We start from the raw sequence: 25,225 nt of genomic DNA, 5'->3' as shown, positions 1-25,225 counted from the left end.
AGAGGCTGGGTCTGCCCCACACACCCTCCCCTGAGGCCTTCTTCCTGGGCTGGGCCTCACCAGCTCCCAGAGCCCGGGGGTGTCGTACTGGTAGTCGAGGCTGGACAGGAGGATGAGGGGGGCGGGAGGGCCCTCGTGCTCGGCCGAGTCTCCATCACCTGAGAGGAGGGTGGAAGTGGAGAAGGCGGGCGTGTCACCCCCCGTCCACTCGTCCGCCTCGGGCAGCTCGCCGACTTCTCTCATGAGCCAGTCCAGAGCGGGCTTCGTGGAGCCAGTGGCCCCTGGGAAAGTAGTGGCAGGAGCAGTGCCAGGGTGCTGATCCAGGGGTATCACAGAGGGGAGGGCCTCAGGGCCAGGGTCTGCAGGGGCAGGGGGCAGTGCTGCTGCATCTGAGGGTGTCAGGTGAGAAGCCAAGAGGTCCTCAGGTGTGGCCATGGGTCCAAAGTCAGTGGGTACAGTGACAGTGGTTCCAGGTCTATTGGGGGGACTAGGAGGGGGAAGTTCCTCATGGAGAGGTGACTCTGTGGAGGCCGAGGCAGGTATGGGGCCAGGACCTGCCCATGGACCCCACGGGCTAAGCAGCGAAGGCCTGGCCCTAGGTGGGATGTCCGAGGCTGTGGCTGTGGAGGGAGCATCACGCTCCACAGGAAGGGTGTCAGGAGCAGGGATGACTGTGGCCTTAGGGGCTGCAGGTGGGAGGGGAGTGGGTGCAACTCCTGCAGGAGGGGCTGGGGAGAGAAGCAGGCTCTGAAGGGGGAGGCAGAGAAAGACAGGAGGGGCCACTCAGCAGGCAGGCGTGGGAGCAGGCGGCAGGCAGGCAAAAGGCGTATTAAGAGGAAAGGAGACCAAGGAAAAGAGAAACAAAAACAGCCCATTAATTCTCCAAAGGAGGAGAGGGGAGGGCAGGCTCCAGGGGCGTCTGTGCCGAGATGGGCCCAAGGCCCAGACCTCCCCTGCCTCTCAGCTACAAATGTCCTCTCCCAAGGCAGCCGTTCTCCAGTGAGTCTGTCACACACAGCAGCTCAGGTGCTCACGACAGAGCCTCACATGGGCAGGCAGGCACACAGACCCCAGGCCATCAGAGAAACCCTCACAATGGGGACCCCAAAACCCCCCGTGTGGCCCAGCCGGGATTCACACTCACCTGTTGGCTAACCACCATTGGCCCGGCATCACATGAGGCCTTGTGCGTACACAGGTGCTGCCAGACACACCAGTTACACCCCCAACGGCTGCTCACACAGGCCTGGCACCTGCACAGAGCACAGCCATGGGGCAGGGGTCGCCACGGGGCAGCCCAGGGGCTAGGGGTCAGGGTAAGGAACTCACTGTGCAGACGGGCGGAGCTTAGTGACCGCCACACAGTCATAGAAGGACAGGGAAGCTTTGGCAATCATGACGGTGCCAAACCTGAGCTCCACGCTCACGGAGACGTGGTCTGCAAAGGGATAAAGAGGGCCAGGCTGAGGAGTGGGGAGGAGCACTTAGACCCCGAGCCAACATTCCAAGACCACACGGAGCGGGGTTAGCACTCAAATTGGGGAAAGTGGGACACCCAGGGTCAGGGGAACAAAATGGGTACTTTAGGGCAGTGGGGACTAGTAGGGGACTCAGAGAAAAGCATCACTTCAGGGCTCTTGGCCTGCATTCACACCTCACCCCGACCACACCCCTTGGAGGAAGATGGGGGGAGGGTGAGGCTCCCAGGCCCGGGGGGCTGGCCCCTTCTCTCACCCACCGTCTCCTCTTGGTAGCACTGGGGCCTCACTAGGGTCTGGGGAGGGGCACATCACACCAGAACTGGTCAGTAGGGCAGGACTCTGGTGTTCCCCAAAGTGGCAGGAATATGACTCCCCTGGCCACAGGGGTGGCAGGTCAGGCACCGACAGGAAAACCTGCCAAGAGAGGCCAGGACACACTGTTGGAGCCACTGGGCAGCAGATTAGGGCTCACATTTGCAAAGCACCCAACCCCCAAGCCCCTGAGCCTTCAGAAACACCCTCTGGCCTGGGTTAGTATTAGATAGAGAAAGCAAGGCCCCAAGAGAAGTGACTTAAGCAAGGCCATGTGGTATTTGGTGTATCTGACAGCAAAATCCAAGGTGTCAACCCATCACCACCAGGGCCCTCCCCACCAGGGCCCCGCCTTCTCTGGTCATTCACCTCCCTCCTCTCTTCTCGGCTCATGTTGGCAGGACTCATGTCTGCCACTTGCAGACAGCCCAGCTCAGGCTGGAAGCTCCACAGCCATCGCTCTGGGCCCTGGCCCCGGGAGCACTCAGAACGGCGACTGCACCTGGGAGAGAATGACCAGCGTCCACCTGTGACCCTCACAGAGCTCCTAGGAGTTCATAGGGCAGGGACACCTACAATCCTGGGCAGTGGGTAGGATCCTCAAGTGAACCAGGACATGAGGCTGTATGTGCCCTGGCAAGGCACTAATGTCAGGGTGGAGGACAGGGGTAGGGTAGGAAATTGGGGCATCCAGGGATCAGAGGTTGAGAGTCAAGGGCAAAGGACCAGAAATCTTGGACAGGGCAATTATGCAGGAGCATTGAGGGCACTGAAGGGGTTAGGGGCAGGGTTGGGGAAGGGGACAGGAGTCAGTGGAGCACTGACCGGCCGAGGAGCACACACCACCCACAGTATGGGTCCCTGTGAGCAAGGCAAGATGCACAATCCAGGTGCTGAGCACAGGAGGCCACAGGAACCTTGAGAAGCTGTGACAGCAAAGAGGACTTAAGGCCAGAAATCCAAACACCAGTAGCTCATCCCATATGGGTTCCTGGCCCTGCCCAAGGCCCCTCCCAGCAGCCAGGCCCTGGCTCACGCCTGGCACTCACTGTGCTCTGGGTCATGACATACAGGTGCTCGAAGGCCCCATCAAAGGTGAGGTCTCTGCTCACTGCAGACCCCTGCTGGATGCTCTGTGTGGAGTATGGGTGGCCATCACTTCCCGGGCCCAAGAAGACCTAAGATCAGAGAACCACACCGGGTCTGGGACGGCCACATGCCCAAGGCCCTCCTCTCTCTCCCCAGTGAAGCAATGTGCAGTAGAATTTCCTCCGAGGCAATACAGGTCACACCACTCAACCCTGGGGGAGGGGGTCACAGGTAAATACCACTCAGCACTGGGAAGAGGAGCCCAGGTAACCTCTCCCAGCCTCGGGCTGGGGGCATGTCACTGATCCCACATCCCATCCCCAGGAGTCACAGGGGTAGCTCTGCCCAGGCTGGGTCCCCAGCAGTCTGTCTCCTCCAGACCCTGAGGCAGGGCCCAGTACTTCCTGTGGACCCACCCTATGCAGCTGCCCTTGACTGTCACCCAGGAAAGCAATGGTGTGTCCATCCTCCATGGTGACCGCCACAGCTGTTAGCTGAACTCCTGGCCACTCCAGAACTGGTGTGGCTTCCAGTGGGACACGACTGGCCATGGGGCTGGGTGTGTGGTCTGAGCCACAGGGATAAGCATCCAGGGTATCCTGCAAACCGTAAAAAGCACCAGTAAGGCCCTCCCTGGATACCCTCCCCTGTCCCATCCTCTTTGGACAAGCCCATCCCCTCCTCCAGGCTCTCTGCCAACTCTCCCTGAACAGTTCTGACTTCTCTGCTGGGCCTCCTGGGACAACCTCATCCCCACCCCCAGTCTCTCTGCTGGCCCTCTCTGACAGCATCTCCCACAGCCACATCCTTAGCCCAATGCCTCAGTGGCTTATCTCCAGCTGCCTCGGACAGTCTCCAGAGACTCCTTCCCCCTCTTTTGACCCCTCGCTGTCTGAGGCCCTACTTTCTCCCATCCCTGGCCTGGGAGTTGCTTCCTCCAATTTATGTGCTCAGCCTTCTCTGGGACCACTTCTCAGGCCCCCTCCCACCTCTCACTGACTCAGGCCCTCTGTGTGCAGCTTCTTTCCTTTTTAATCCATCCTGAGGCCAGAGCCAAACAAGTCTCAACCTTACCTGCCTCTCTTGCTCAAGAATCTAAAACAATAGGTCCCATCTCCTCCCACATTCTGGGTCCCTGCCTTCTCAGACACCTTCTCAGTCCACGTATGCAAATGCCACCCCTTCAATGCCCGGTCCAAGCCCACCTCTTCATGGCTCTCTGTCCCCCTGAATCCACACTTACAATAAGGTACCCCTCCATCACCCAGACACAAAGGAAGCACTTAATATCCGTTGATCTGATCAGCCCCCACACCATTACCAGGTTCCCTTCAGACTCCCCGGGCAGCTGCTTAGCAATGAATACCTGGCCAGTGGCCTCAGAGAGGGGGAAGGGTTGGGGTGGTGCCAGGACTCACCACAGGCAGCTGTGCACAGTCAGAATTGACATCATACTCGATGTAGGCCACCTCAGCCCCATCCTCGGCACGGCCCTCCCGAGTGTAGCAGGCATCACGTGTGCGATTGGCAAGGTGGTCCACCTCGTCCAGGGGGAAGGCACAGAGGGCAGAGGCTCCGGATGCCCCAGCAGCTGCCGATGGGGGCCGGCCCACAGCCGGGGGAGAAGCCGAGGAGAAGGCTGCAAAGAGCACCTCCCTCCGGGCCACCTCCCCGGATGTGGCCACAGCCGCGGCCTGGATCAGCCCATAGCGGCCCCCCTGGCAGGCCAGAGGCAACTCAACATAGGAGTAGTAGTGCTGGTCCCGGAGGCACACTCGGGACACATAAGCACGAAAGGCTCTAGACTGAGCCTGCAGGTCCCGCCGCAGGAACAGGAAGTAGGCGCTGGCCCCGTGTGCAAAAGCGCTCACAAAGTGATGGCTGTACTCAGAGAGGCGGCCCACAGCCAGCTTGGCTGTCTCCTCATAGGAGAAGGCGGCCTGGGGGTCCAGTGGCCGCAAAGCCCGGGTTGTGATGGGAGGGATGCCACCTCCCACACCCCTGCTGGTGTATCCCCGCCCCACAAACAGGAGGGGCTCCCCAGCCAAGCCCTGGGCCACCAATCCCACCGTGCTGACTGCAGGGTCATTGGCAGCCACATACTGGGTGTCCCCCGGCCGCTCTGGCCTCAGCAGCAGCTGCCCAAGCTGCCCCAGGCGCCGCTGCTCACAGACCCCCTGGTGCACACTCCCACACACCAGCAGGGCCCCCGGGCTCACCAGGAGCAGCTGGTTCAGGTTATTGGTAGGCTGGGCCTGGGGGCACTCATCAGGCATCACAGGTGGCAGGCAGTCCCTGCTGTCTAGCACAGGGCCAGTGGAGACGGTGGCCTCCAGCTGCAGCCCAGGGCTCAGCTGGAACAGGAAGTTGGTGGCACCTAGGTAGAGGGTGCCTGAGGTGGGATCCCGTGCCATATGCTGCAGCTGTGTGCCATTGGGAGTGAAAGCAGCCGGTGGAGGGGGCTGGAGGGTGAGGACCCACCCGGCCCAGAGTGCCTGGAGAAGAGCTGGGCCGAGAGCAGGCATGGTCACCTGGCAGGGAGAGAGGTTGTGTGGGGTCACGTGGCTACCTGAGCAATGTGGGGCTACCAGTGAGGGATAGGGCTGTGACATTGCCAAGATGCCCCTTCTAACCTAGGGGGTGAGCAGAGGAGGACCAGGCTTAGATAGACACTGTGGTGCAGGATGACCCCAGGACCATACACATTCTTAGAAAGGTACACACTGCCCCGTTCTCAGCCAGTACTGTTCTCTCAGGAGACCTGCACCCCACCCCACCCTACCCTCACCTGCAGTGCCCTGTGTCATCACAGGGTCCGAGGGTGAGGGGCTAGAGGGGCAGAGATATGGGAAACATCCCATCCCCAGGGAGGAGTGCCTGGAAGGGGCAGGAGAGCAGGTGATGGGAAGGAAGGGGCCAGAATCTCAAGGAGGGAGAGGGCCCCTCTTCAGGGATGTCAGTTTCCTGAGCAGAAGCAAGGAGGGCGAGGTCCCATGGGCCACCTGCATACTAGAGCAGGGCAAGAATTTGATGAAGGGCCTTTCAGGCCAGGAATCCAGAAGGGCAATAATCACAGAGCCAACTGGCCAGAGAGAAGAGGGAGGTTATCACTGCCAGAGGCGGGGCCTGAAAGGCCGGACCCCACCTTGGAGAGCCCTCAGCAGAGGTGGGAGTCACACTTCTCCCAGATGCCTAAGTGTGAGGTCAGGCTCACCTAGCAGGGCCGGCTGGATCAGGAGACAACAGCATGACCTGTGTGGGAGTCACCTAGCCAGGGAGAAAGCAGAGCATGAAGCTGGGGGCTGGGCTGCAGGCATGTGAGAGCCCCGACTCCCCACCGTGGAGGCAGCACAAAGGTACCCCTCCCTGCCGCCTAGCCAGCCAGTGGAGCTGGGCCCAGCCTGGCCCTCGGCCACCAAACACATTCCACAAGGGACGCCTCCTCAGAGCCCACATAGGAAGGGGGAGGGCAGCAGAACCAGGCACCCTTGGGGCCTGGGAAAGGGCAGCTAGGAAGGAGCCCCATGGCTCACAGGGCCCAGCCAAGCCCCCAGCTTGGCCCTGTCTCTCTGCAGCCCCTTCTCCCTTCTTCTCAGCACTCTCCCATTCTCATCCTCTGCCCTACCAAGGTACCCAGGTACACACCCTCCACACAGGCAAGGGGCTAACCTAGCCCAAACCACTACCAGCACAAAAGCAGACACATGCTTGCACACACCAAAAAGCATACATACCACCCACCCTGCATGCACACACCACCCACTGTGCTCGCACACACAGATGCATGCAGATACAATCTGTACACACGGCATAGAGAAACATACACAGAAATGCAGGCAGACACACCACACAGACACACTACCCACACTTAGATACCTGCACAAAGACACATCCACATAGACAACTCCTTACACACAGAAACACACACATCACACAAACACGCACTCCATACAGACACATCACACCCACCCAACAAGACATACACACCACCACCCACATTCAGACACCCACACACACAGACTCGTGCACACTTCCCTGGTTCAAGCCATAAGTCCTAGAGGGCTGCAGAAGCCAGGCCATCTCTTGCTATTTCCTCTCCTGCAGGTCAGAGAAGAGCCAGGGCCTGGGGTGGGGGAAGGGTTGTCCTAGAGGAAGTCACCATGCTGAGCTGTGCCCCCATCCCCAGGACCTCACCAGACCTTGGGTGCCTGCTCGCTTCAGACTCCTCTTTGCAGGCCCCAGCCGAGGCCTCCTTGGACCAGGAAGCCATGGCAACACCACCCTTTCCAGATCTCAGTGGTTGCCAGCCAGGAACACCAAGGTTGGTGAAGTACTGTGACAGGCCATGCCTCCCTGGCCAGGAGACACTTCCTCTGCGAGCCTGTGCCCAGGCCACATTGCCCAGCCCCTCCTGCCACCCAGCTGCCAGTGTGCCTGTGCAGAATGTCCAAAGAGCTTCCTGGGGCTCAGGTCAGTTCTTCCCAGCCAAGTCCCCAGTGGGATGCTCCTGAGGCTGCCCCAGAGTGAGCCAGGCTGGGCACTAGGCTCGGAGGAGGGTCTAGCAGCCCGGTGGGAGCAGGGGAGCCATGGCCACAGCCTGGCTGGGCACTGCTCCCAAAATAGCTTGGGGGTTTCCATTTTTAGTGTGCAGAGAACAGGGCAGCTCTATGGGAGCGGGAACAAGGCTGCGTCTGTTTGCCACCCAAGGGGGTGGGGGGAAGGGGGTGGCAGGGAGAGCCGTGAACCCGGCGAGAAGCCCAGGACTGTGGCGAGGCCAGGCTTCCCAGGAGCCCCCCACCTTCTTTCCATGGGATAGGGGAAGAAAGTTTCTTTCTCTGGGAAGACAGGGTTTGCCTGAGTTCCTGAACTCAGCTATTGCTTACTCCCTCCTGCCACCTCATGACCAGGGCTGTGCCTTGGGCAGAGGGTCCCGCGGTTAGACCAACATTCACTGCTTCATTTGCTTACAAACATTTGCTCAGAGCCTACTTCCTGCCAAGGTTCTCTAGCCCTCAAGGGGCAGCCACCAAGACACTGCCCAAATGTAAAATCACAAGCCAGTTGAGTGGCCCCCAAGAAGAGAATGGGTGGGATCAGAACAGCTCCTGGCCAGCCCACATAGGAGGCTGGAGGCTGACCCATGCCAGGAAAAGCGTCAGTCTTCAATCATTGAAGCAGGGCCTAGCATCCCCCACCCCCTTCCCCACATACCATGGGTGGAGAGGAGAAAAAAAAGGGCAGTGACATTTTCTCCTCCTTATAGGCCACACACATTTCACTTAACCTCTGCCACAGGCCACGGAGCAGCCCTAGCCCCTCCAAGCTACCCCCTCCTACCTCACAGGATCTTCAAGCAGAATCAGAGCACATCCCACCCCCCTAGAGTCTCTGGGGCACCCGAGGGCCTGAAGGATAAAGGTCAAACCCTCCAGTCCACGCCCTCTCCCGTGAGATCAGTGCTCCCCCACACATGCTCTTCGTTCTTGCCCGCCTGAACTGCAGGCTGTCCCACACCCCTCCCTGCTGTCACAAGGTCTGTTCCCACTGCCTGGAATGCCCACTCCCTCCCTATCCCAATCATTAGCTCCTAGGGGAGCCTTCCCTGTCCCCCCAGGCTCCTGAGGAGCCCACTCCCTGTGGTGGATGGAATGGACATACCCAGTCACTACACCGGTGTGTACTGCAGCTCTGCTTGGGCTTTTTGAGCCTCAGATTTCCCATTTGTAGAATGGGAGGCAGGGCTGCTCTGCCCCTTAAAAGTGTTATGTTGTGTGCCTGGCATTAGTAGCACCAATCAAGGCCACTTTTCTCTCTGTTCCACCCTCCCACTCTGGACTTGAATCTCCTTGAAGGCAAGGAGCGTGGCTTTTGATCCAGAGGTCCCAGCAACTAGGATGGACATTAGCACAGGGCAGGTGCTCCTTGCCCGTTGAAACAACACCCATTTCACAGCCAGGGACACCCAGCCAGTAGGGGAGATAGCCCAGGCTTCTCTCCCAGTCACTTGGCCTCTCAAAGGACTAGGTGTCAGCCCCACTTTTATTAATGACCAGGCCAGAACAGGCTGAAAAGGCTGGTTTGGAGCCAGGCCTCATGTCCCCAGCTTGCACAGCCAGGATCTCCTGCCCACTCCCCAGATCTCAGGCCTCCTCGAGGCTCACAGCCAAAGCCTGACTCTGCCTGTGCCCAGGCCTGCTCCGAGAGGTTTTCTGAGCCCACCTTTCTCTGGATCTCCTCAGCAGGGCCTAAAACTGCCTAACTTCTGTCTGCAAAGATCAAGCACCACCCCCCCCAGGCCGTCCTGGGGCTGTCCTCACCAACCAAAGGGGCTCACAAACTCTGCCCTTCCACACCCAGAGAGGGGTCATACCCCAGCCCTCATTTACAGAGTCACTGGGATTAGTGGCAAACTGGCCTTTCCTATCGGCCCTCCTGCTCGGCTCCCAGGGTCCACCCAGGAGAAAAGTTACTCATTGACAGTACAGTGGTGCACACTGCTCGTCCTGCTGTCCGTGTGTTGAGGTTGGGTGGGGGATCCAGCATTTACTGGGCACCCGTGAGGACTGAAGGAGCGCTCATCAATCACCCACCGTCTATGTCAGTGTACCAAGTCGGGGGCGGGAGGGTGGAGCGGGGGTACAGGGGCGCCTGGCAGAAGGCTCACAATCCACCTTTGTCAGTGGCACCGAGCGCAGCCTGCAAGGGCTGTTACTACAGAGGAGAAGCCTCAACCTCCCCAGAGGCTCTTCCCCGACCCTCCCTCCTCGCCAGGCGGCGAGGCAAGGACCCCACCAGTGGCCTTGGGAGGGCGGGGAAGGGGCCGGCCGGTCCGGCTGAGGCGGGCGGCGGCGAGGAGGGGGCGCGGAGGAGCAGCTCCACCTCCTCTGTCTCCCAATCGCGTTTCAGGCGGAGCCGCCAGAGTTTCCCTTCGCGCGGAGAAGTGTGGTCCCAACTCTCAGGACCGAAGCTGCCCACCAGTTGCCCGGGCTACCCCTGCCCGGCGGGATCGTGGCCTCAGGCCCTTCCACCCCGGAGGCGCGCCGCCTCGCCCCGGTCCCCACCGCCCGGCCCTGGGCCCCGCACTCACCACCCGGCCGGGCCCCGCGGGACGAGCGCAACGAGGCGGGCGCCGGCCGCTCTGGGCTCGGGATCTGCGCGAGGCGGCCTCGCTCCCCCCGCCCGCCCCCCGGAGGTGGGTCTGGCAGAGCCGCAGCTGTTACCCGGAGACCGAGGGGCGGAAAACTGCGCCCGCTGCCCGCCCCTCCCGCCGCGGCACTGCCACCGCCGGGAACAAAGAAGACAAAGCTGCGTCGGCCGGGCCGGCTCCGCTCCTTCCCCCCTCGCCCGCCGGGCCGCCCTCCCCCCGCCCGCCGCCCAGGCCAGGCCGGAAGCAGCCGGGAAAGCCGGGCGCGCGGCCCCGAGCCGCCCGGGACCCCGCATTCCGGCCCGGCGGGCTCCGCACTTGCCGAGGGAGGGGAACTCGACCCCTCCCTCGTGGGGGCTGGCTGCACCGCAGCGGTAGCCCCGGCAACGCGGGTCGCCGCGAGAGGAGGGTGAGGAGTAGAGCCCAGACCGCGGGCGGCCCCACCCCGCCCCGCCCCGCCCCGCCCCCGCCGGGCCTCACCTGCGCGCCCGGGCTGGAAACGGAATTCGGAGCCCTCCTGGCCTGGGAGGGGCCGGGGCGGGGGTCGCGCTGCGCGCCCCCAGGTGTGGTGGTACGGCGCCAGGGCCTCTTCCTACCGCGCCAGCGCTGGGTGGAACCCGCGCCCCTCACCTGCTCCGCCCGTTCGCTAGCCACCGCCCCCGCTCTGCAGCGCTGCGAGCTCCCTCTTTCCCTTCCAGTACCTGGCTCCTGTGCTCGTCCTCCTCCAACTTTCTTTACCTGAACTACTAGGCGCCTTGTTTCTCCCCTCTGCACCGGTCCTGCCCACCGCCCCTACTCCCAGGACTCCCAAACAGCCAACCCCTCCTTCCGGCCCCCACCTCTGGCCGTGCGGGAAGAGCGCAGGCTTTGGGGTTGGGCCTGGGTTTGCGCCATCACTAAGCCTAGTAACCTGACCCCCCCACCACCAAACACACACACACACAAGCCTATTTGCTCACCGGCAAGTCGGGGTGACACCACACCTAGTCCCGCTGGTAAAGGAGGGCACACGGCTGGAGAAGCACACAAGCAAGGGCACATTTCCTTCCTTTCCTCCCAGGCCTGTACCTGGACCCACCCTAAGCTGAGAAGCCTTGGGCAAGTCTGGACTCCATCGCTGGCAAATACCTGGGCCTTCTGAGGGAAGAACCACTGGGCAGAAAGGTTCTCTCCCGAGGCCCAGTTGTGCCCTCTGCCGGGCCCTTCACACCCTGGCCTGCCCACTGCAAACGCAGGAGCCAGGACCTGGCCCATCCTATTAGCACTTTTGAAGGACTCTGGCTCAAAGCCATTGGGATAGCCTCTTGGGAGACAAAACTTGTCACACACACATCACCCTGGAAGGCCCCAGAGCTTCCACAGGCTAGGGGAAGCCTCAACCAGAAGGTTCAGGTCATCCACACTGGCCACTGTCCAAAGAGCTAATATCACAGGCACCCTCTTCCCACCTGCCACCCCCATCAAGAGTCTGTCTTCACTCTCATCTACCCAACTCTGCCTTTCAAATTCTCCCTGCCAACTCCTTGGGTCACTCCCTTTCCTCCACCCCCTCTTCCAGCACCTGGGTCCAGGCACTCAGCACATCACCTGCACCAGCATGGCACCCCTCCCCAGTTCCCTCATCCCTGGCCTCTGACATCAGAGACCCCAGGTACCTGCCTATCTGGCACTCCAGGTCCTCCACCTCATTCTCTGACCTTATGTTCCACAACGCCCCCACACCCATCACCACTTCAGCCAGGTCAGTCTGCCCCAAGTCCTTCACCCACCTTACCTTTCCTGCCTGTGTGGCTTGTAGGGGGCCCTTCCACATACTTGGAATCCTCCCCTCCTCAAATTCATTCACTCAAGTGCACACTCTTCAGGACCTACTTCACCCTAGAAGGGTCCCCATAGCATCCCTCACTGGTATACAGATATGGTACCCTCTACCCCACTGGAATGGGGAACATGACAAATGCAGAGGTCATTTCATCCTATGCCATCCAGGGGGAACCATTACACAAAGAAAACAAGGCCAAGGATGGAATGACCAAATGACCAAGGGACCAGGAGCTAAGAGGTTCATAGCACCCATGGGGCCACTTGGGCCATGCTCACTGCCCAGGCCTGAGCACCAGCTCCATGAAAAGGGCACCTCATAGGAAACACTTCTGGCTCCACTGGCCTCTGCCTGTGAGAGTCGGCTCTGCACAGGCACAGGCAAGCAAGCCCCAGCCTGCAGAAGCCCCTACCCAGACCCTGCATACAAGCTCGGTACACTCTGCAAGGAGGGTGCGTTCTCCAATACTCTAACGCGAGGACAGAGTGCCTCCCCACTGCCCCTGTTTGCTCAAGGACCCACAAGGCCACCCATGGCCATTTAGCCCAGGAGGTCAAAGGTTGCTGTTCCCCTCTGAAAAGGGAGAGGTCACGGGTTCTCAGGGCAGCTGCCTCCATGCCTCCCCACTGCACCTCCCACGTCTGGGAGGCCCCTCCCCATCATTGCCTCTCTGTTCACACTGCTGGTGGGCTGACCTCTGCCCATGCCTATAGAGGCCATCCCTAGGCTGTGTGTGGGAGGACACTCAGCCCTAGTGGCACACCAGTGCTGCCCAAAGCACTCTCTGCACCAGGGACCCAGATTGGCCACCAATCCCCGTAATTATGTCCCCAGTAATATTTATCAGCCATTCCCCCAATCCCTCTTCCCTGCTCTCCTCTGACCATTTCTCCAGCATTATAACCAGGAGGGTCTCCCCACCATGGCTGAGAAAGTGATCCAGAAGAGGGGTAGAAACCATGGTCACCAATGGGTGGACAGCAGGCTAGGTTCTACTCAATGCAACCCCTAGGTTATCTGACACAGGAGGGTCAGGCAAGCAGAGGGCAGGCCAGGAAATACAAAACAAAAATCCAGGCCTCAAGGGTAAGTGCATCTAAAACTGGCCCCAAACTAAGAACAAGACCAAGAGGACATGAGAGAGGGGGTGATGACCATAATTCCAGGCCCAACCCTCAAGTCCCCAATCTCAATTTTTAATGGACAAAACTCAGTCTGATATAAATTACTTTAAATAATACAAACTCAACAACATTTTAATTGGACATTAGCACAAAGGTTTGATAATTAATGTAAATGAGCGTTGCCTAAAAAGCAAAGTATGTCTGCTGGTGAGCCACAGAGACGGTGTTTAGACTCTGGCTGAGGTTGTGTGCACCCACAAAGGCTCACTTCATTTCTAGAATTCTCTAACTAAATCCACATCCACACCTATCCTCTCAGACCATCTGGAGGAGGGTCCAGGGACTAGCTGGCCCTGAACAGCACGTAGAGCACAGGTAGGGTGGCCACAAATGTCACGCAGGTAACCAGCGTGCTATAGATAGTGTTCCTGTTGACCTGGGCTTCTAGCCTCTGCTCCATGTCCGACAGCACCAAAATCATGCTCTCCTGCTCCAGCAAGGAGCCATGCAGAGCCTCGTCTGCTGGCTCCATCAGGCCTGGGTGTGCTGCAGCCTTTGCAAGCTGAACCACCCTAGCTGTCCGGCTGAAAGTCTTTTCCAGGGAATCAAGCTGCTCTTGTAAACCCTCTAGACATGAATGGACCTGCCTGGAATGGCTGAGCTGCTCTTTCAAGGCAGCTGAAAGAACATCTGTGTCTCTGTCTTGTGTGGGGGAAGTACCTGCCTGGGATCCAGAGCTCTGCCCTGGCCCAGCTTGCACCAGGCCCCTTAAGTCCGCCATGAGGTCATGGAGGTCCCTCTGCTGGAGGGAGTAGCTGGATGCCTGTTCTCGGATGGCCTCCTGGAGGCTCACAGGCCCCTTCTGTGCCTCCAAGAGCAAGGCCTTCAGCTCCTGTAGCCGCACACGGTTCACATAGGTGGAGCCAGCCACACCAATCAGGGCCCCCAGGACTGACCCGATGAGGGACCAGTTCTTGGTCCTCTCGGCCCGAGTGCGTTCCTTCTCATGACTTTCCCGCACAGCCGCAGAGAAGAGGGAGAACTTCTCTCGCTCAGAGTCCTCGGCACGCAGATAGTCCGTGCGAAGCCTCTTCTCCTCCTGCCAAAGCAAAGTTGTGTTATACAGCAGTAGTGTGGCCCTGCAGCTGTAGCTGCCCGCAGATGTCCCACTACCATGTCCCTAGGGCTCAGGCTCACGCCTGGCACAGATTACATGCTCTATAAACACGCTGAATGCAAGAAGGCAGCATAAGCCTGGTCGCATGAGGGGAGCAAAAGAATGGGGGGTGGTCGAGATGAGCTGCACTGTCCTCCCACCCAAGCAGTCTTGGGTTTGACCAGACATGCACTAATGTCTACAGACCATGTCTATCAGGAGGGGAGTGCCTGGCACTCTCTGGGCCACTCCCCTCCATGGTGCTCCCTCCTCAGCAATCTTGGGCCCAGATTATACTGCCCTGGACTGCTGCCAGTACTCCAGGAGGAAGTGGGTGAATAGGCTCTGGAAGCCTGGGGACCAGTCCCTCCATAGGAGCTTCTGGTTTCCCTCCTCACCCAGGTCTCTGACCACCAGACCAGTCAGAGTTCCCACCTCATCCCTCCATGACCTACCAGGCTAGCTTCCCTTCTAGGTGAAGAAGGGCTGCCTCCCGAGGTGCCTACCTGCAGCATCCTGTGCTCCAGAGTAGCCAGTTCCAGGTACTGGTTATCCTCTCTGGAGATGCGGTCCAAGCGGTCCCTCACCTCCTTCAGCTTGGCCTGCTGAACTTCCAAGTCTTCCCGAGCCTCTCGAACAAGCCCTCGAGCCACCATGAACACTTTCTCTGCCTGAAGAGAGAACAAGAGAGGCCATGTGCCCCTTCCCTCCACACCCACATGTGCTCAGCTCTATTCCTAACAAGGCTGCGGCTGAGAAGAGGTCAGTGGGGTGTCAGTGCAAAGGTGGAAAAAGAATCCCTCAGACACATAATCCTGGCTCACCCAGTGGTCCTCAAAGTGCAGCCCCGGGCCATGCCCATCAGACTCACCGGATTACCCATTTGAGTAGAAGTAACATGCCCCTGAGAAATTTGAAAATAGTTAACAATGCACACAATCTGTGTTCACCAAACCCAGCCAACTCTAGTCTGACACTACCACAGAAAGGAACCTAGTTCCTAAGCTGTTTCATGTGTACTACTATATTTATGCCTCAAAACAACGCCATGAGAGGCATTGCTATCGCCTCCATTTTACAGACCCAGAAACCTTGGCTCAGCTGAGATCGTGACCTCCAAGGGGAGAGACAGCAGTGTACCTCAAAACCTCCAGCCGAACCCTGGGTTCTTCCCACCTCGCTCTACTGGTCTGTGCCAAGGCAGGAGTGGGAACAAAGACGGCAGGATGTGTTTCTGCTGCCTCAATGGACTTAACAACCACAGGCAGCTCTTTCCACCTCACAGTATGATGTTTCCCAGATGTTCCTACCTTCACAAGGGAAGTTTTAATTACACACAGGGCTTTGAGGACACTGTAACATAGCAACCCTGCAGGCAACTCTCACTATCAACCCCCAAAGAGTCAATGAAAGAAGTGGTTGCTGGCCTAACAGAATGGACATTAATGGCCAGGGGCTCACTGGTACACAGTAACTTGTTTTGGGGGGAGGGAGGGCACAGTTACACAGAGATCTTCACCCCAGTAGTATCAAACCCAGGCTGTCATGTGAGAAACTAGTCAAATCCCTCTTATAGTGGTATTGGTCCAAGAAAAGGCAAATCTGGATGTGGCTTCTCAGCACCATGTGGATGGTGACTTGTTTGGCAGGAACATCCAGGCCCTATTTCCTGAGTCAGAGGGCAGGGTTAACCACCCCCGCTCCCCTCCTCACCTCAGTCACGTTTCCCTGGGCCTCTCGAACTTCACTGAGTCCAACAAACTGTTCATATCTGTCCCACCAAGTCTTGGCTGTGGAGGACGCTCGTTGCCGAATGCCATGTCCCAGGGCTCTTCCCAGCACTATGAGGCGGTGGTACAGCCCAAGGGCCACCTCCTCAGGTCTTTTCTCTCTGGGCTGGCTGGGGCCTGGGCTGCAGAGAGTCCTGGTCATAAAGAGGTCCTTTCCAAGGAGGCTTCTCCGCACCAATACAGGGGACACACCCACGATGTGCTGCATGGCAAACACAGGGCTGTGCCCTGTCATCGGGAGATCTGTGGGGGGATGCCAGACAGATCAGCTCACGGCTGAGAAAGGCTGGGCAGAAGTCAGGTTTCAAGGCCTAGGGACAGTTCTGAAACAAGTAATTTCCACTAAAAAGTCCAAACTAAGCACTACTCTGTTGGCCCAGAGAAGGCAGCCACTGTGGTGACGGTTCCCCTTGGGTGCTCCCAGACAACAAAACACCGTACGGAAGAACGTGTGCAGGAAATCATGCCATCCACCTCCCTCCATAACGCCACATGAACCAGACCTTCCCAATCCACCCACCTTCCCGCAACCCTCAGGTCTCTGACTTGGATGAGAATCCTGGTGCCTAGTTTTCTGATAACGTCAAAGAAAATTCTCAAACCTGAGTTGCAACCATGCTGACAAAGCCCCACAAAGATGCACAAAGCCTCCCAGGGAAACTGTGGAACTGAGGGGATTTCAGGGAAAGATTTCTGTAAAAGACCGTTGAAACCAACTTCCCAGACTCCCTAAGGGTTGCCTCAGCACTGGGGAAGCAGAGTTTCATTTTCGTTGGAGAACACAGGTCATTCGTGTCACCAGGCAGAAAACTCCCTCCTCAGCTCTCCTCTAAGAAGACAATTCCAGGGGGAAATAAATAAAACAAAAAACCCTAGATTTCTTCAAAAAACAAAACAAAATAACTTGGGTTTCTTCATAAAGGACAACTTTTCTTAGGTTCACACCAGCCCTTCTCCTTCCGCCCTCCAAGCCCAGACCTTCCAAGCTACCAACTCCCAGTGTCTCGTCTCTCACTTTCCATAAGTTTTCTTCCTCCTCTCCAATCTTACTCACTGCTCAACAGGTTGGGTTTCCTTAACCTTTCCCTTTTCAATCCTGCTTTGATGTTTGGGCCCCAACAATACCTATTTCTCATTTACCGAAACAGCACACAGAGTGTCCCATTATGCAGTCAGGCCTTGCCTGAACCTAAGAGCAGCAGTGAGGACCCCAAAGAGAGGGCCAGGTGACCCATGCTCCCAGGCAAACCTGAGCCAGCAGCACCCTTCTCTGGCCAAACCACCCCCGTCCCCAAGTACTGACTCTGGCTGTCAGAGTGACACCTAGTGGTCAAACGACCAGGCCAGAGAGAGAAAAGCACAGGGAGCTGGGAACAGGAAGACAGATTGGAGGAGCTCCAGTTACAAAGAAAGGAGCTTCCTGATGTAAGGTAATGTGGAACAGAGACCCACTCAGAGCACCCCAGCCTCCTCCCTATCGTGCCATGCCTGGAGAAGCTCAAGCCCTCTTGAAAACAAAGTTGGTTGGGTAAGGAAATGCCTCTGGGCCAAAGTGGGCTTAAGCTAAGAGCCACAGAAGGGGACATCCCTGTAACAGTGGTTCCAAGCTGGTGCCGTACCCGAACCCCTGGACCTCATTCATAAGGCCCAAGGGAGTGCACACTATCCATGCTGCAGTGGTCGGGCAGGCCTCCTAGGGCTCAATGCCAGCACCCACTGCACACAAGCTGTGACCTCACAAGAATCCTGCAGGTGTACCCCTCATCAAAGCAAAGCATGCAGCCTTACAGCACCGCCAACCGTAGAACCCACTCTCCTCAGCAACACTCAGCAGAAAGGTGTCCACCTTGGCTGTCCCTACTTCCTCAGCCCCCTTCTCTCCTGACCCCACTCCACTACCAAGGTTGCTCTCCTGGAGGCCCTGCCAAACTTCCACCTTGTCAGATCCAGCAGGTGCTTCTCAGATTTCTTCTCCAATATCTCTGCAGCTTTCAACACCCTCTCTTTTTTAAATCCCTGCCCCCTCTTGGCTTCCTTCCTTCCTTTCTTCTCCACCCCCTTTCCTGGCTCTTTCTCTACCAGCTTCCCACTCTTGGACCCCAGGAAAGTCAGCCATCCCTAACAGAGATGACAGCTACAGCTTCCTATGCAGACTTGGCTTCCTCCCCGGCCCCTCACAGCTGTTCTTCACATGGCAACCAGAGGCTCTGTTAACTCTAAGTGAGATCACATCCCTCAGTTCAAAACTCACCAACAGCTCCCATCTCACCTGGCATGAACACCAGTCCTGCTAGAGGCCAACAAGCCCTGGTCCTCTTATCCCTTCCTTCTCTACATCCCTGTACTCCACTCCAGCCACCCTAACATGCTAAGCACAACCCTGCCACAGAGTCTGTGCCCTGCCACTTCCTTCGCCTGGTCCACTGTTCTCCACAAATCCAGTCAGCTCACCCTGACTTCTACATCTTTGCTCAAATATCACCTCTTGGTAAGGCCTTCCTTGACTACTCCCACCATTACCTGCTTTATTTTTCTCCATCAGACACATACTGCCTTGTCTACGTGTTGCCTAGCCCCTCACTAGAACACAAGCAGGGACTCTGCTTTATGAGGGAATGCACCAATGACTCCCAAGTTGTCCCTCCACTCATCCCTCTTCTCAGCCTCCCACTCTCCCACCCTAGCCTGTCTCTCAGCTCCTGCCAACTTAGATGTCTCACAGGCCCCTCAACCAGCAAAGGGAAGATGTTCCTGGCAGAGGACAAAAATGGAAAACGCTTGAGGTCGTCTAAAACCTAAAAGGTGGCCAGTGCAGCTGGAAAGCAGCAGAGGAGCGTGGACAGAGGAGAGGCTGGACAGGTGGACAGAGGCCAAATTAAGGAGGGCCTTTAGGGCCAAGTTCAGAATCTTGCCCCTCCAGATCCATTATCCCACTCCCTCCAGATGACTGTCTTCCTTCCTCTCCCAACTGCTCTTTCCTCAAACTTCCATCATCTGGCCCTCATCCTGACTTATAGCTGACAGCTTGCTTCATTTATCACCAAGAAAATATTTAAAAATTAGAAGAGAACTTCCATAAACTCCCACCATACCTTCCCACCTACTAGTGTCTGTGCCATTTCCACCTTCTCTCTTGTTCCTCAGGATGAAGAATTCATGCTCTAGGGAAGCCCAAGCTGTGCCCCAGGTCCCATGTCCCCTCCTCAGACACTGCTCAGTAATTGATCTGACACTCCCTCCAGCAACTGCCCCACTTCTCTGCTCCTCTTTACAGCCAAACTCCTTGACAGATCATCTGCACTAGCTGTCTCCAGTTCCTCTACTCCTGTTCTCTCTTAAACCCTCTCTGATCTGGCCTTCACTCCCACCATGTAACTGGAACTGCTCTTGTCCAGGTCACCTCAGCACTGTTAAGTCCAATGGTCAGTTCTGTCCTCATCTCACTTGCCCTGTCAGCAGCCTGTGCCTCGTGATAGCTCCCTCCTCCTTGAAATGCCTTCTACCCTTGGCTTCCAGTCCCCAGCCTCTCCACAGAGTGCCCCAGGGCTCAACCCTTAGACTTCTCTCTCATCCAGTCTGGTGGCTTTAAAAACCATCTACAAAATGTTCTAAAATTGATTGTAGTGATGATTGCATAGCACTGTAAATATACTAAAACCACTGAATTGTACACATTAAATAGATGAATTGTATGGCATGTAAATTATATCTCAATAAAGCTGTTACTTAAAAAAAAAAAAAAAACTATACTCTGACTTCTCCAGCCCAGACCTCTCCTCTGGATTCTAGGCTCATTATTAAACTGCCCAATCCACACCTCTGCTTAGAAGGCTCTTGGGGATCTTCCCTTTCCTTCCCTACTTTGCCTTTCCCGCAGCCTTCCCCATCTTGGTTAATGAAAACCACAAGTCTCAATCAGGCCAAAAATCTCACATCATCCCTGACTCTTTGCTTTCTCTCCCTCTTCATATTTAATCCATTAGCAAATGCTACTTCTTTCCTAAATCCAGAACCCCTCTTCCTCTTGCCCCTGCCACTGCTACTACCTGGTCCCAACGACCAACATCTTTGGCTGGATTATCCTAAGAGCCTCCTGACAGGTCTCTCTGCTTCTACTCTGGGCCCTACAGTCTAGTGTCAACAGAGCAGCCAGCGGGCCTTTCAAAACACAGATCAGACTATGTTTCTCTCTGCTCAAACCTTGCAGTGGTTCCCCATTTCTCTCAAGGTAAAAGCTAAAATCCTTCCCTTGGCCTACAGGGCATCCACGTCCTGGTTCTCATTGTTCTCTCTCCTCTTGTCCCACTAGTCTCTCTTTCTTCACTCTGCTCCAGTCACATCGACCTTTTTTTCCCCAGCTTTACTGACAAATAATTGACATACACCATTGTGTAAGTTTAAGGTGTACAATGTGATTTGACACGTATATATTGCTAAATGTTTACCACTGTAAGGTTAGCTAACACATCCTTCTTCTCACATAATTGCCATGCATGGACCTTCTTGATGTTGCTGGAACACACTAGGCTACCCCCACCTCAGGGCCTTCACACCAGCTGTTGGCTATCTGTACTGCTTGCTCCCTCCCTTTGATTTCAAGTCCTGCTCAAGTGTCACTGCCATCCATCCCAGCACTCCTTACCCACTTTGCCTGTTTTATTTTTCTCCTCGTACATATCACATGACCTACAATATGTATTTCACTTATTTACTTGCTTCTAGTCTGTCTCACCCACTATGTCCGCTCTGCCAGAGCCGGCACTGGTTTGTTCACTGCTGCATCCTCAGTGCCTAGAATACCATCTGCACATAGAACATACTCAACAAAAATGTACTGAATGAATAAACAGAATTTGCAAAAAGTCGCACTCCGGACTATACTACAAAACCCAACTCCTTCCAGTGGCCTCCAAAGCTCTAGGACCAGGTGACCTGGCCTCCACCCACTTCTGCCACCTCCCTCGCATCTCCCTCCAGCCATGCTGTGCTTTCCTCCGTTCCAGGAAGGCGCTGCGCTTCAAGGCCTTTACACCGGCCCTTTCCTCTAGCCACACTGCCTTCCCCGTGCGCAGTCCCAGGCCCGGCGGCTTCCGGTTAAGCACCCCTCTCGGCTTCCGGCCTCCCCCGCCACCCCCAATCCCGGGCAGGACGACCCTCCCCCTGGTACCTGGCGCGCCTAGCGCCGGAGCCGCAACCCCAACCGAGCGCCCGCCACTCACTTGGTCTCTCACCTTTTAGCGCCCGCCTCCGGAGGGCCGCTTCCGGCAGCGGAAGCGCAACTTCCGGACTAGGACCCAATCAGCGGGCCCCCGTGGAGGTACAGGCTCGGGGGTGGGACGCGGAGCTCCGCTTCGGGTGGCAGAGTCTGGGGAAGGGGCGGCAGGCGCCATGTCCGGCCGCGAAGGTGAGTATGTGGGACCGACGGGGCGGGGCAAAGAGGAACGGGACCCGGCGGGGGCAGGGCTCAGCGTGCTCGTATCGCCCACAGGTGGCAAGAAGAAGCCCCTGAAGCAGCCTAAGAAGCAGGCCAAGGAGATGGACGAGGTGAGGGCGCGCGCGGAGGCATGGGCGGGTGCGGAGGGACTGGGAAAGCCGCCTGGAGTGAACCCGCTCTGCCTCTCCCTAGGAGGATAAGGCGTTCAAGCAGAAACAGAAGGAGGAGCAGAAGAAACTGGAGGAGCTAAAAGCGAAAGCGGCGGGAAAGGGCCCGCTCGGTAAGTGAGGGCCGGGTAGAGCTCAAGCCGGACAAACGTTCTGAGCATCAGTCTGGACGCTGGCCCGGGCAGGTTGGTTTCCTGCCTCGTTGGTGAGTTGCGCGGTCCCCGGTCCTCGTGTCCGCTGCGGTGGACGGCCCTAGCCACGCTTGGATTCTCAGCAGCGGAAAGGGGCGGGAGCCAGACCGGGTCGGGAAAGGAAGTTTCCTGCCTCCCAAGCAGTCTGGGCTTCCCTTGCTTAAGGAAGCGACAGAAATGGAAACTCAAAAATTCACGTATCTTAGACACGTTCATAGTTGAGTTTCCAAATATCTCCACGATTTCTTGTCCCAAATTAGTATTTTACTGCTTCTTTATTGCTTTAACATCTCGTGGTTTACTAATCATATTGTTAACTCTAGTAAATACTTTTGCATCCTGAGTCTTTGCACTTCTTGATGCACCTAAAGGTTCAAGTCCAGGCACCTTGGCGTGCTACTGCGCTATATAATTTTTTAACCTAATTCCCCACAATTCTGCCTCTTCTTTTCTTTATGTAAGAGGAATCGATTACACATCAAAAGATTTTTTAGGCCCAAGAATCGCAGTACTTTCTGTGCTTCTTAAATCCTGTTTACATTCTTCAAACTAGGATTTCCTCCACAGTTGTCTATGCCCTATTGGATCACTGTGAGCCACACTAGGGACAGTGGAGGCTGGGATGGTGGGACTGTCATCCAGGGCTTCCCAAGACCTCTATCCCAGTGCATCTGATTCATTATTGTTTACCCACACAGCGCTGAGATTCTAGCAATTGAGATTCTTTTTTTGGAATGATGTGAAGTAGTTTGTACCTTTCCTTAATCTTTGATTGTGTATAGGGAAAAGGTCAATCCTTGGTGAAATCCTATACTACTAGATTCTCATTGAGCATCATTAATTTTTTAAGGTTTATTTTGTCACAGCCCTTTAGGATCTTTATTCTTGTATTAAGCATACTTAATTGTAATTTGTAATTATGTAATTTGTAAATTGGGTAAAATAAAGGTATTGAGTAAACCAGAACCCAGATTATAATATGGAAGGTAGTATAGTGTGATGTGGTGGTTAAGAATATGGACTTCAGGGGCCAGCCCAGTGGCGCAGCAGTTAAGTGCGCACTTTCCGCTTCGGCGGCCCAGGGTTCACCGGATCCCGGGTGCAGACATAGCACTGCTTGGCACACCATGCTGTGGTAGGCATCCCATATAGAAAGTATAGGAAGATGGGCACAGATGTTAGCTCAGGGCAAGTCTTCCTCAGCAAAAAGAGGAGGATTGGCAGCAATTAGCTCAGGGCTAATCTTCCTCAAAAAAAAAAAGAATGCCCAGTATAAGAGCTGAGCCTTACTGGGATTCATATCAGGCCTCTTGGGTTTCTACCATAAGAACTGTATTTTTCCCTAGCTGAGACTTTTCTTTTCTTTTTCCAGCCACAGGTGGAATTAAGAAATCTGGGAAAAAGTAAGCTGTTCCTTGTGCCTGAGGCAATGATGATCCTTAATTCCATTCCTATTTAAACATCTGGATTCTCTTCCATAACATGTGTTGCCACCTATAGTTAGAATGAAGTGTTGTCTTAGAGCCTGTTGTACATTTAAGAATAAACTTTTGTAAAAAAAATAAAAATCATAGTGACTCATCTCTTTAGTTCTGCTCACTCGGCCATTTCTGTGTTATCTGTGAGGTCAGAGTAAACCAGCCCAGAATCCTGCCAGTGTTCTTCAGTCTTTGTTCTATCCCGAATTCTGTACCACTTGGAATTAAACCAGCTTGTTTAAAATGGCTATTGTTTTTGTCTGGTTGTATACTCAACAGAATACATTACATGAGGTTAGTGGAAGAACTTGTACTTTGGAAAGAAAACCCATCTTTCTCTGTTACAACATCCATGTTGCCATTTCTTTTAATGGGATTGTTCATCTGTTCATGTAAGGAGTCTGCTATGTGCAGGCTGAGCATGTACCAGTGACCAATTCCTGCTGTCAAGGAGCTTCTATTGTGGGAGAGGAGCAGGACAAATACATTCGCGTTATGAAGGGAAGAAAACTGGGGAAAGGAGAGATTCCTGAAAGTCTCTAAGAACAAAGCTTACTCTGAAGCCCCCAGGTCTGCGTTTCTACTAGGGCTTCAGAAAGGTCCTTGCTAGGTTCCCATGTCATACCCCATATTCAACCCGTCAGCAAAATTAACTCTGGCTCCTTTATACTTCCTCCAGCCACCCCCCCCCCCCATTCTACCCCTAAAATCCCTCAGCTAGATTATTGCAATCACATTCATATTTGTCTTCCTGCTCCTACCCTTTCTTCCCTACAGTCTAATCTCTCAGGACCCAGAGTGATCTCACTAAACCATAAAGTCATACTCTCTCCTTGGCTCAGAATTCTTCACTGGCTTCTTGGAGTACAAGCCAGCATCCCTACAATGACCACTGAAGTCCTAAGGGCTCAGGTTGCTGCTCCCTACCCTCTGATATCTTCATCCCCCTCATCCATCTTGAGCGACAATGGCCTATATTCCAAGCAAGCTCCTGCCTCACTGTGTTTTCAGCAACTCTTCCTTTTGCCTGTCACTCTTCTGGTAACTGGAGATTCCCCCCTTTAGAGAACTGAAACATCACAGTAGTGAGCTGTTCTCTGACCACTCTATATAAAGTGGCAGTCCCAGTATCTCTCACCCTGTTTCATTTTTGTCTCCTGACATCTGTTGATTATCTACCACCCTTGACTCCAGAAGGAGTAAATTCCTGGAAAACAGACCAGCCATAATGTGTGCTAAATGCATATATATTGAAACACTTAATTCAGAGGCACAAGTCTTTGGATTTCCCCTCCAGGCTCTTGATAAAATTATGGGAATAATGCTAAGCTTCGTCAGAATGTGTTTTCAAAAAGGGCCCTAGAACTAGTCTGAGATTTTGCTAAGTCACAACTGGAAAGGTTTTGATAGGTTTTTTATGTTTTATGACGTTTTATGACTAATATACTTGATATCAACAGGGGAAAAAAAATAGCCTGCTTTGGTCCTCTCCTGGAAAGTTGCAAAGCCAGCAGCACCTCCTTTGGACTTTAGGCACTCCCTGTGAAGCCTTGCCAGCTGGCACCCAGCCCTGAGCTACTGAGAACAACCCTTCTAAGAGCCAGTGCCAGCACACTGCCCCTGAGAGTAAGCTCCTACTTTTCTATTTGGTGGAACCTAATCTCTCCTGACAAATGAAGTACAATCCTGTCTCTACAGGACCAGAGACCTGCAACAATTAAGACTTAAGCATTCAACATTTGCACAGCTATCTAAGGGAACCTACCAGTTGCCTCAAAACTAAAGTATTCAAGACCCTCTAGGTCCTGACAGCGATCTCCCTTTCATCTACTGCTTTCACAAATATTCATAGGACACGCACAAGCTAAGCTTGGCACTGAGCATGCAAGGATGAAGAGTCTTGCCCCTGTTACTCTCCAACACCCTGTTCCTGCTAACTGCCCTCCACACCACTGCTGCCCAATAAAATCCTGTCGGGGGCCCAGGCCCAGCTTGAATCCGTGCTCGTTTTTGAAGCTTTATCATCTCTATTCGCCA

General features: G+C 55.4%; 2 protein-coding genes and 1 long non-coding RNA gene across 12 annotated transcripts in view; 1 reads left to right on the top strand and 2 right to left on the bottom strand.

Moving 5' to 3' along the window:
* Nucleotides 1-14,012, bottom strand: part of PLXNB1 (plexin B1) — a 29,591-nt gene extending 15,579 nt beyond the window's left edge. The window contains exons 1-11 of one of the 5 annotated variants that reach the window (XR_002800602.2): nt 9,970-10,079; nt 6,097-6,149; nt 4,301-5,413; nt 3,299-3,481; nt 2,843-2,971; nt 2,619-2,719; nt 2,163-2,295; nt 1,739-1,895; nt 1,330-1,438; nt 1,145-1,253; nt 61-747 (exon numbers count right to left, since the gene is read on the bottom strand). Coding sequence is in view for 4 of the 5 variants with exons in the window: in XM_023620499.2 (XP_023476267.2) it covers nt 61-747; nt 1,145-1,253; nt 1,330-1,438; nt 1,739-1,895; nt 2,163-2,295; nt 2,619-2,719; nt 2,843-2,971; nt 3,299-3,481; nt 4,301-5,407 (2,715 nt within the window). In the remaining variant the exon portion in view is untranslated. Of the gene's footprint in view, nt 1-60; nt 748-1,144; nt 1,254-1,329; nt 1,439-1,738; nt 1,896-2,162; nt 2,296-2,618; nt 2,720-2,842; nt 2,972-3,298; nt 3,482-4,300; nt 5,414-6,096; nt 6,150-9,969; nt 10,080-10,506; nt 10,608-10,985; nt 11,051-13,928 lie in introns of those variants that run through there. The other 4 variants (XM_023620499.2, XM_014731705.3, XM_023620498.2 and 1 more) reach the window with 4 other exon arrangements.
* CCDC51 (coiled-coil domain containing 51) overlaps nt 13,074-25,225 on the bottom strand; it is a 38,437-nt gene continuing 26,285 nt past the window's right edge. For 2 of the 6 annotated variants that reach the window (XM_070237724.1, XM_023620506.2), the window contains exons 2-4: nt 15,842-16,161; nt 14,635-14,799; nt 13,074-14,071 (exon numbers count right to left, since the gene is read on the bottom strand). In XM_070237724.1, the coding sequence (XP_070093825.1) occupies nt 13,316-14,071; nt 14,635-14,799; nt 15,842-16,153 (1,233 nt within the window). In that variant the 5' untranslated portion in view covers nt 16,154-16,161 and the 3' untranslated portion in view covers nt 13,074-13,315. Of the gene's footprint in view, nt 14,072-14,634; nt 14,800-15,841; nt 16,162-19,010; nt 21,291-25,225 lie in introns of those variants that run through there. The other 4 variants (XM_001494938.6, XM_070237723.1, XM_005600705.4 and 1 more) reach the window with 4 other exon arrangements.
* Nucleotides 21,222-23,436, top strand: LOC100063824 (uncharacterized). Its single transcript, XR_288541.3, has 4 exons — nt 21,222-21,322; nt 21,407-21,462; nt 21,545-21,632; nt 23,083-23,436. It is a non-coding gene; the product is annotated as an uncharacterized lncRNA (long non-coding RNA).

This window comes from Equus caballus, chromosome 16 (assembly GCF_041296265.1).
Source record: "Equus caballus isolate H_3958 breed thoroughbred chromosome 16, TB-T2T, whole genome shotgun sequence".
Classification (NCBI taxonomy): Eukaryota; Metazoa; Chordata; class Mammalia; order Perissodactyla; family Equidae; genus Equus; species Equus caballus.
The sequence above is the reverse complement of the archived record's forward strand: the minus strand, read 5'-3'. Positions and strand labels throughout refer to the sequence as shown.